At 41.9% G+C, this 11,133-nt stretch overlaps 1 protein-coding gene across 1 annotated transcript; it reads left to right on the top strand.

The window, feature by feature from the left end:
- Positions 1 to 234: 234 nt before the first annotated feature.
- Positions 235 to 7,630, top strand: LOC119135177 (actin-related protein 2). Its single transcript, XM_037272586.1, has 9 exons — positions 235 to 392; positions 1,850 to 1,960; positions 2,895 to 3,110; positions 3,237 to 3,309; positions 3,389 to 3,525; positions 3,690 to 3,839; positions 5,001 to 5,146; positions 5,217 to 5,349; positions 6,163 to 7,630. Exons 1-9 carry the CDS (start codon positions 345 to 347, stop codon positions 6,331 to 6,333), a joined length of 1,185 nt encoding a protein of 394 aa, XP_037128481.1. The 5' UTR covers positions 235 to 344; the 3' UTR covers positions 6,334 to 7,630.
- The last annotated feature ends 3,503 nt before the right edge of the window (positions 7,631 to 11,133 follow it).

Raw genomic sequence — 11,133 nt, forward strand, 5'->3', positions numbered from 1 at the left:
CAAATTTGGAGCCAACTTCCATTCTGCATTTATTTTACCCAAATAGTCCGCTGTTTGTGATTTATTTCTACGCATATTTAAAAATGTCCCACACAAAATAAGTATACATTCGCACGCACCACACACACACACACACACACACACACACACACACACACACACACACACACACACACACACACACACACACACACACACACACACACACACACACACACACACACACAACCCGGATGAGCGCTCGTCTCTTCCGCCTCCTTTCGTCCGGGCTGGCGTGGCTTCCTTCCGGGCTTGCCGAAGAAAAGTTACGGGGAGGTTCAGAGGCAACCGGGGCTTTAGACAGAATGGACAGCCATGGACGGAAAGTGGTGGTGTGTGACAACGGCACCGGGGTGAGTTTCGAATCTCGTCCCCTTGTTTAGTTCGATCGTCGCCATTTTAACCGTTTTGCCAGAATCAGGAAGTAGAGCCGCTGTGCTAACTGGGCGTGTAGCTAACTAGCTGGGCTAATTTTCATTCATCCAGACGTGACATGGAAACGACATTTAGAGACGTCGCTATTATTACCCCCTCAAACCGAATACAGCAATGCGACATCCGTAACATAATGTCGCCAATCAAAATAAAATCGAACTCAACAGAAATGTGTAGTATTCTACCCACTGGTACGACTGCGGCTAGCCACCTAGCTTGCTAGCTTTCCAGCTGTCTGTCTGCTGTTTTCCGACGGGCTACGGAAACCTTTGATGTGCTTTAACGTCAGGATAACGTCCACATGTCATGAACTTAATCTTTCTAGCGGATATTCCAACATATTACAAACTCTAGAAACCATCTTTTGAGGAGTATTTAATATTTTATAGCAGCGTAGTTGTCTAGGCCGTGTCAGGACAATTAAGGTTTAATCGTTTTTCCATCCGCCAGTTTGAGTTCCCACTATTAAAACTGCTGATTTAGTTTTTTTCATCTAAGTTTTGTGACACGATACTAACAATAATAGTCATAATAATCTCAATAATACGCTTTTTTTTTGTGGGGAAAGACCCACCAGGAAGTGGCCGATTTGCTAAATCATTACAGATTCCACACGCACACGTCGTACCTGCACTTTAAGGTATCGTTTTATTTGAGTTAATATTGTTGTCTGATTGTAGTTTTGTTTAATTACAGAGTTAGTAGCCGGCCAATTAGCATGTTGCTACGTGGTATGCATTACTGCGGTGTGCAGGAATGTCCGAGTTGACTCTTTCAAAGAAGAGACTTCCTCTCATGCTGCTTGTCAGCATTGAAACAGGATGTTGCAGAAAATAAGCCGTAAAAGGTCTTCATCGGTACACTTTTTAAAAGGTCTTTTTATGGATCGAAAATTTCCTTCACTTTCTCAGATTTTTTTCTTCATATTTTCAGGTGTGGTTGCTTATGGAAGGAAAAGACAAAAACGAAACTTGTGTTTTTAAATTCTACACGAGGACTTAAAGAACCAAAATGCTGTTTAAACATGTTATTTTAGAAATATAAAATAAAAGAAGAAACTGGTGGATAATGAAAGAGTGTACTCAAGGATGCACAATGGCTGTTTAAGTGTGATTTTAAGATTGATTTGATGATAAGGAACGTAATTCCGATTCTTTTGAATGTCTGGTACATGTGAAGAAATTGACAATATGACTGAATATTCTTTTTGGTTTGGTCATGGTTTTCCTAGGGCAGTATGGACTGGAAAGAGAATCTCAAATGTCATTCCCAAATGACATTTATTGTTGTTTCAACTATAGCTCCACCAAGCACTTGATGTTGTAATTCTTAAACGTCCTCACTGTTTCCTTTTGCACCTTATTTTGTTTTGTAGTTTGTCAAGTGCGGCTATGCTGGCTCCAACTTTCCAGAGCACATCTTCCCCGCCTTGGTGGGCAGGCCCATCATTCGCTCAACAGCCAAAGTGGGAAACATTGAGATCAAGGTACACAACGCCTCCTATTAATTTTTCTCACGTAAATGGAAAAACGACAATTGATTAAACAACAAATGTCCAGTTTTTGGTCTTATTGTGGTTTTATACGCACAAACCTCCTTTCCCTCCATGTGTTTCCCCTCCGTTGAAGTAGAATTCCCACAAGATGGTAAGTCTAGGTTGCCGTGTTCTCCTTTGCATCATCATCTTACCTGCCTGGAATGTTGTGACCACTTTCTTCGTTCTTTTCCCTTTCTACTCACACGTTGAAGCCGTCGTCGTGACTGAAGTGATGAAGCATTGTTTGAATTTGTATTTTGAGTGAGTGCCAGCTCGGGGTTATGCTAATGACCAGCAGTCAAATGTAAATGTAGGAACATAAAAAAAAATTACTTGAATAATGATTTAATTAAAATGCGTATATAGCAGCAGATAAATAGTTTGATAAAAATCAAAGCAACATTTTTGAAAACTGCTCCAAAGTTAGTCTGGTCATGAAAAACAGTTTTACCGATGGACACCAAATTGGGTGGCTGTTATTGTGATAGTAGAATTGATGAAAAGGTCAGAACATCACCGGATTATAAAACAGGATGTTGTCAAAGCTTCCTCCTTTTTGACCCTTTTTACAGGAGAAACGACAAAAACCACAATCGCAAAGTCTAAACTCATTAAAATGGCCGCCATAGTCATCTGCTTGAAAGTTGCCAGACGCAATGTTGAGACTGGCTGCACAGAGCTGATGAGCATCATTGAAACCAAAAAAAAAGTATTTTGCGCATGCCGAGTGATGGTGCAATGCCTGCTGGGTAATGTAGTTCAAAGGCAAGCATTGGCGTGATGTTTGACGACCGGTTGGAGTTCTGATCTGTAATACTCACGGCTTACCTGGTTGCTCTTAAGATGAATTTGGACTTTGAAATCAAATGTTAACCTTTTTCAGGATTTGATGGTGGGGGACGAGGCCAGCGAGCTGCGCTCCATGCTGGAGGTCAACTACCCCATGGAGAACGGCATCGTGCGCAACTGGGACGACATGAAGCACCTGTGGGACTACACGTTCGGGTCCGAGAAGCTCAACATCGACACGCGCAACTGCAAGATCCTCCTCACCGAGCCGCCCATGAATCCCACCAAGAACCGGGAGAAGATCATCGAGGTAGGCCAAACAAAGCCCATTTCCACGTCGAGTTTATTTATATCTGAGGTTAATTGGTGCCGATGTACATGGGGGAGGAGCTAAGTTTAGCCTCTTTGCGGAACTCTGTAAAAATCTGTCTTGCAGATGATGTTCGAGACGTACCAGTTTTCAGGCGTCTACATAGCCATTCAAGCCGTGCTGACGCTGTACGCTCAAGGTAAGAACCGAGACGTCGGCGTTCGTTGAAGGACAGCGGCTTATTAGCGAGCGCATGGTTGCCACGTTTGTTTGGACAGGCCTTCTGACCGGCGTGGTGGTGGACTCTGGCGACGGCGTGACGCACATCTGTCCCGTGTATGAAGGATTCAGCCTGCCACACTTGACCAGACGTCTGGACATCGCCGGGCGGGATATCACCCGCTACCTCATCAAGGTTAATGGCAGATATATGGAATTTAGCTGTCGTCATAAAATTAGAAATGATTATCTACCTGTTTTTTTTTTTTTTTACCATTTTATTTAATTAACCATTTTATTTTTATTCAAAGGAAGATTTTTTTTCATTGCTCTTCTCACGGACGTTTATTTTCTCTGCAGTTGCTGCTTCTGCGAGGCTACGCCTTCAACCACTCGGCCGACTTTGAGACAGTGCGCATGATGAAGGAGAAGCTGTGCTATGTGGGCTACAACATAGAGCAGGAGCAGAAGCTGGCACTGGAGACCACCGTGTTGGTGGAGTCCTACACGGTAAGAGGCGTGGCCTTTGCATGGCTGGTCTTTCTGGCCGTGTCATGTGGCGGACTGGTTTGTTTGGTGCACAGCCAAATACACTGAAGCGTTCAAATCACCACCCGATTTGCTTCCTTGACAGACGTGACAAATTCAAATGTTCCAGTCCAGCTGCTCAATGCCACGAAATCTGAGATTTTATGTACCACCGCATTTACAAAGAGACATCAGTGCATAATTAAAGCGTTTAGCACAAAAAGTTGATTTGAACCTATTAATATTCAATTTTATGGGAGGATTTAATGCGAAGAAAATAGTCCAGGGCGTTTTGAAAAAAAGGAGGCGCATTTGTAATTTTGTTCAACATAAACGCAGCTGTGTGTCTTTTTTTATTTTATTTATAGCTTGACAAGCGGCATGTTTGTAGCCTGGTGTTTACCCATTTGGATGACAAATGACCTCTTTGCTTAAAAGCACGGGTTTATAGAACAAGCGTGCACTCTTAATTAATGGCCTTTGTTGCGGGGGCCGCTGTAAAGTCGAAATTCAAACATCTGGTGGTCGGCGCGGTGGTGCTCCTCCGCCAGTCTTGCTTTTCTTTCCGATGTCTTTTTTTTTTTTTTTTTTTCCCCCCCTTCTCTCACTCTCCGGAACCACAGAATCCAAAAGCATGCCTTGGCTAACTCGTGTTGTGTCTCTGAGCTCACTGTGACCGCATGTGTGTGTATGTGTGTGTTTGGGTCCCCTCGAAACAAGGAGGGCAATGTGAGTGCGGCCCGTGCACCGCCCGTGGCGTCATTTCCTGCGCAGCCACTTTTGCAGCAGTGGCGGCGGCTTCCTTTGGCTGCCCTTGCGGCTCAATGAGGCCTTTCTGTACACTTGCACACGCATGCACACACACACTTGTACAGGTACAAGTTGTGCTTTAGCTTCAGCATTTTAGTCCGACCAAAATCTTTTGCTAAAAATAGCGCGCGCACGTGGGCAAATTGATTTGGGTTAGCAGCTTTGTCACAGATTAAATCAAATTTGTAAATCAAACGACCAGCGTATTATTTTTAGACGAGCTAATTTTTCTACCTGTATGAGTCCCTGAAGAGTTTTTCTGATTCTTTATTCAAATTCAAATCTTTTTTTTTTTTTCTTTTCACGTTTGTCCTCCGTCCCACGCGTCTGCAGCTGCCAGACGGCCGTGTGATCAAGGTGGGCGGCGAGCGTTTCGAGGCGCCCGAGGCCCTCTTCCAGCCTCACCTCATCAATGTGGAGGGCGTGGGCGTGGCCGAGCTACTCTTCAACACCATCCAGGCGGCCGACATCGACACCAGGTGAGCCCGCTGCCACCTATATGTGACGAGCGGGAAAAAGAACATTTTCAACAAAAATCTTTCTCACCAGGCCCGAGTTCTACAAGCACATTGTGCTGTCGGGAGGTTCCACCATGTACCCGGGGCTGCCCTCGCGACTGGAGAGGGAGCTCAAGCAGCTGTATCTGGAGCGTGTGCTCAAGGGGGATGTGGATAAACTATCGGTGAGAAAGAAATCCATTTGTGCTTCTGCTGTCATAATAATGAAGTCTTAAGTGAAGTATAGTGAAGTCTTAAGTGAAGTATAGTGAACCCTTGCTAACACCCACCATGCGTAATAAACATACATATGGTTTTAGTTCCCGAAAGTTGCTGTTTAATCCCAAAATGTAATCATAACACCCGCCACACATTTTAAACGCAGTGAATTTGCCTCGTGTAAATTCAACTGCTGCAGTGCACTTGTCTGCCACCGGGTGGTGCCCTGAGCCCAATGCTTTATTTACTCTGTGTAAAGATTTAGTGTGTAGGTGGTGATAAGAATGCCGTTTTCTCACATAACTACTATCTAATTAACTAGTTCAGTGCTAAATAAGTTAATCACTCTTCATGTTAAAATTGGTAAAACACTCATGATTAAATGTAATGTCGAATCGTGTACTGCGACTGTTAAAAAGATGATTACTACTTAAAAACATGAATTCTTTTAGCCAAAGAAGAAGCAGTAGATGAAAATAACTAAAGGAAGGTGTCATTTAAAACATGTATGTGACCTCATGGGGGGGTGTTTGGTGCTTGCAAATATAGAGGTGCCGTTGTAATACATGTAGGTTAGAATAGCACAAACAGGTGATCGGGGCCAGAATCCAGGCACGGATCAATTCGGACCCCCTTAAAGTTTCATGCTACTTTCAAAGTTGCAGCAAAATAATGTGAGAATTCTGAACCATGCCATCTCATCTGACGGTGATGTTTGCAAATCAGGAAGTGTGCTTGACATTCCCTTCCTGTCTCTTTTTTTTTTTTTGTGTTAACAGAAATTCAAGATCCGCATCGAAGACCCTCCCAGGCGGAAGCACATGGTGTTCCTGGGCGGGGCGGTACTAGCTGACATAATGAAGGACAAGGACAACTTCTGGCTCACCCGCGAGGAGTACCAGGAGAAGGGGGTGCGCGTTCTGCAAAAGCTGGGTGTCACTGTCAGATAAAAACACACACACACACACAAAAAATCTATTTATCCTTCTCCTCTTTCCGCCTTCACCTCTCCTCTTTCTCGCTGTCGCCTTTCCCCTTTTCCGCCTTCACCTCTCCTGGCAAACGGTTCCATCTTTTTTTGCACAATTCCCAGTATAACGTTAAAAATATAAGGTTGATGTCCCCGCCAATTCACGGAGAAAGTCGGGGACGTCTCGAAGGGAAGCCTACAAGTTTTTTTATATCACAATCAGGGTCCACCCAGCGTATTTTCTTCCCCCGTGACTAATCACATTTTTATAAACAATTTTCTTTTGGAGAGGGGTGACTTTTCTTTTATTGCGGGTTTTTCAGTTGCTTTCCCCTCGCCATTGTTGCAGTGCACTACTACCATTGTGAATGGAGTGTAACCGTGGTAACAGAAGTTTGCTTTTAATGAAGTCGAACTCCCTTCAAAGCAGGGTTTCCCCCCAGAAATTTGGGCCCATCCTCGAAACGGTGGCGCTGAAACCCAAATTTGGAAACTTCTTCGGAACACTTGCCAAACCATTAAATAAAACGTTATGTAGCACATGCGTAGAAATTGATAACTGGAGCGTTATCGCTCATTGAAGAAACCTGAAACGTTGGCGACATACAAGGCTTCGAGGTTACCGAATTTGCCGCTATGCGATGTACTTTATCGTTATCGCTAAGCTACGCTAATGCAATATTAATGTTGGAATAACAGTATTCGTATCAATTCACTTTCCGACAATAAATATTACAAATCCAATTAAAAAAAGCCGAATTGATGAAAATGTACGACCCATAGAAAAATTGTGTTTTTTGGGGAAACCCTGTCTTAAAGGAGAACATAGGTAAAAATGAAAGACGACCAAGAATCTTACGACGATTCATTTGTGTGATGGTACTTTCCGGCATGAGGGGGCGTTTAATCTGCCTTAGTGTTGATCAAAAAGGCCTGCTGTTGTATATTTACTCAAAACGCAGCAAATCACAGAAGGTTTAAATGAAAAAGGCTGTTTTTGAGATTTTTTTTTGAGACCCCCCTCTGGCCTGATCAATACTCGAGGCACTTCACCAAGATTGTTTGGGGGGTGACGGTTGATAATGATTCTTGGATTGTATATTTTTCTTTTCCTCCTTTTCCATGGATGTCTTATCCAGTGCCAAGTGCAGTTCATGTTTTGTTGTACGTTTCTGCTGGCTTTTTATTTTGTTGTCGCCACCATTTTGTTTTGACTCTGTTGTTCATAGCATAACTGCCTAACGCTGATTTAAATAAAGAAAAGTGATTTATAAGGATGCCTGCCTCGCTTTTTATTAGTTACTTGTGTATTTGACGATCTAGCCATTGTTCCATCGGTTCATTATTCCTCTATTGTTTCATCCTCCCTTAATCTATTCCAGTCATTCCTCCAGCTCCCATTTATTATTTCACCAATCAATGATTTGATCCATTGATCATGGCTATCCCTTCTGTCATTCATCCATATATTGTTCATATATATCCTTAATTCATCCATCCCGTCTTGTTTCCTCCACCTTTCATCTGTCGATCCGTCCACTGTCATCCGCCATCCCTCGGCCATTTATACAACTATCGCTTATCCATTTCTTGCTCCGTCCATCCTTCATGCATCTCTTTTTTAGCCAACTCTGTATCTATCTTTCGACCTCTCTATGTATCCATCCATCTCTTGGTAGACATTTGAAGTAAACGGGAGGAGGAGGAAATGGAAGAGTGGCGCCAGCAGAGGAAGAGGGTGTCTTTTCCTTGTCTGTAATAAAATAAAAACCAGAAGAAAGCCCTCTCCAGCCTTGGTTCCATTTTAATCCCTCTACTCCTCCTGCCACTTCCCCGGCGGCCGTGATCTCTTACCTCCCGTTTGAAGTTTCCCTCTCCTCAGACAGGAAGCAGGGAAGGTCATTTGGCAGTGGAGCGACTTGTTGCCAATTATTATTCTGCGATTGCACCTCTTTTTCCTCATTATTTGGAGAACAAAAAGTAAATAGTGTTCCTCATTCAAGTTCAACTGGAGCAAAGAGAAGAAACTCTTCATTTTTTAAAAAAAACTGCAATTTCACGGGCAAATTCCATGTGTTGCTTAAAAGCTCGACACGCTCCATAAACCTCAGGAACGAGCAACTCAATACTCCATTGTCTTTTTTATTTTTTAGGAGTTGAATTATGTGATGATTTTTTATCAATTTAATCAACAATTGCATGCCTTCAAGGAGGATAAATACACTACTTTTTCTTGTTGATTTTACAGCATTTACTCTAAATGAAATACATGTAGCTAATAATATTGAAGGTCTATAAAAGACTTTTTATTTATTCGTTTTCGTCAAAAAACAAAATTAATGAACAAAAAAAAAAAAAGAGTAAAAATTGTGTAAAAAAAAAAGTTAATTTCAGTGTTTCCTGAAGAATGTGATTGGTTGAAAGAAACAATTTCTAAGCATCCATCCATTTCCTGTACCACTTTGTCCTCACGGGGATCGCGGATTTTCAAAGCATTTCTTTTCATTATACTGCCCCTAAAAAGTAATTAACGATGATACGTTAGTATTCAAATGCCAAATGTCACGTCTTTACCTCAATTTAGTTTCATAAAATGACGCCGTTGCACTGATAGAAAGTCATTGGTAGTCAGGTTTTGGCAAAAGAGTGGCACGGTCCCACAATTACCGCCCAAGGTCACTTCCGGTTATCGGAAAGCCCGCGATATCAAAATGGAGTAATGAAGGTCGCTGGTTTTACATCCACAAAAGCAGTTAGCTAACCTCGCTCACAGTTAATTTCACAAATGTGACAAAAGATGTCAAGTTAAAACATTTGAGTTTAGCTGAGGAGGAAAGAACTATGAAGAAGGAAGGACGTCCACTTTACCTGAACACTTTCTCTGGTATGTTTGGACCATGAAAATGGCTAATTTTTCGATTTTATTTCTAACCTTATTTTCTTATATACATTTAAGTTTGTCTTCGGTCCACGAATTTCAAATTGTGTCTTTGAGAGTCATTTGTCTTTTCAGTGCACATGAGGTCAGAACGGTATAAGTGAGCTTTTTTCAGAGAATATAAATGAGGATTGTCACATTGTTTAGTTAGCCTGTCTAGGGTGTTTTGCAAATGTAGCGATAATAGCGATTCTCTGTTTTAAGAATAATTTTAAACTTCAGCTTGGACCCCCCCCCAAAAAAATTTTTTTGTGACAACCTGTATGTCAAAAACCTGTGAGTCGGGTCACTTGAGATATGACTATTAGAATTTAGTTAGTACATTTAGGCCTTAAAGCATACTAAGGTCTCGGTGTGCAGATTTTTAAAGTGTATTTGAAGTCTTTGACTATCTTTGGACATGCAGCACCATGGCCGAGTCCGTTCTCGTAAAGCAAGCTCTCGCAGAGGGGCCGCGTTGACCCTGTTCTGAGCGCAGCTATCTTAAATGTTTGCACATGTGCACTGCTGTGACGTTTTTTTTTGTTTTTTTTTTGCATCCTCCAAGCTGGAGCAGGCCCCCCAAAAGCCCTGCGGGACCCTGTCTTTTTTTCCCCCCCTTTCTCTTTTCTCTCTCCAGAGCCTCCTCGCTCCGTCATTATCGCCCACATGCTTTTTGCAGAGACATCTTGAGCATGAACGCCCTCTCGATGGCTATCACATGTTCCTGCCTAGGAGGGGAGGCAGCTGGGAAGGAGAAGAGTTTTTTTGGACACGTTGGGAGCTTGAGGAACTTGAACTCTGGAACTTTTGGAATAAGAGTTTGACATTTAAAAGCAAGTAAAGTGCAGTGCGGTGGTGCCTTAAGTTACAAGTTTCATTTAGTCCGTGACCAAACTTGTATATCAAATAATCTTTCCTCATTGAAATGATTGGAAATGCTGTTAATCCATTCCAGGCGGTCACCGCTCCTTAATAACCTGCGATAATGGTAGTCGGTCTTCACAGATGACAAAGAATATACGTCTACCTGACACTGCAAGTATTGATGCTGTTTGTTAGCTTAGCACTGTCTATAGCATTGTGTGTTAGCATTAACTAGCACACATTCCAAAGGTAAGGTTAGGAGGTATTTTTAAATTCACATGCAATTTTCTTTGTTTCATGTTTAGTTAGAGAGAAAACTTCAACCGGTTGGGGGAATAAAAGCTTGAATCATACTGGAGAAGCTAAAAAAACAAAAAACAGACAGTTGGGAAAAAGCAATCGATACAAAGTTGATTATCTGCTTATGATCATCTTCCTCATTTGCATAATGTTCCGAAGACGTCGTTGGATATTGATCCGGTCGTGGAACTTTACAAAAACATTTTTTTCTCCTCAAATTCTCATAAGGAAGTGAGTTGTTTCCTACTGACAATCATCAGACAGGCTCAGATATGCTTTCAACATTTTCTTAACTTTTATTGGCTGCGGAAGGCAAAGACACGTTGCATTTCAGTTTTTCTCACAGAACCGACCACCCTCACGACACCCCCCCCACCTTCCCCAAACACACACGCACACGCACACTCATTATCTACAAAGTACTTCCTGTTCCTTCGCAAAAAAGCAAGCGCTACATCCATCGTACGTTAGTTAGAAACAGTTATTAAAAAAAATAGAAATAAAAAATGTACAACATACACTTGATATATGTAGAATATATATAATATATATACGGTATATTTATATTATATAGATATACATATATATATTATATATACTTATATAATGTTCTTATGCATTTCTTTATGTTTGTTTTTTACAGAGGTAAAAATACTAAGTGTAAAAAAATGGTTCTGATTCAAATACAGGGAGTCA

This window comes from Syngnathus acus, chromosome 15 (genome assembly GCF_901709675.1).
Source record: "Syngnathus acus chromosome 15, fSynAcu1.2, whole genome shotgun sequence".
Taxonomy (NCBI): Eukaryota; Metazoa; Chordata; class Actinopteri; order Syngnathiformes; family Syngnathidae; genus Syngnathus; species Syngnathus acus.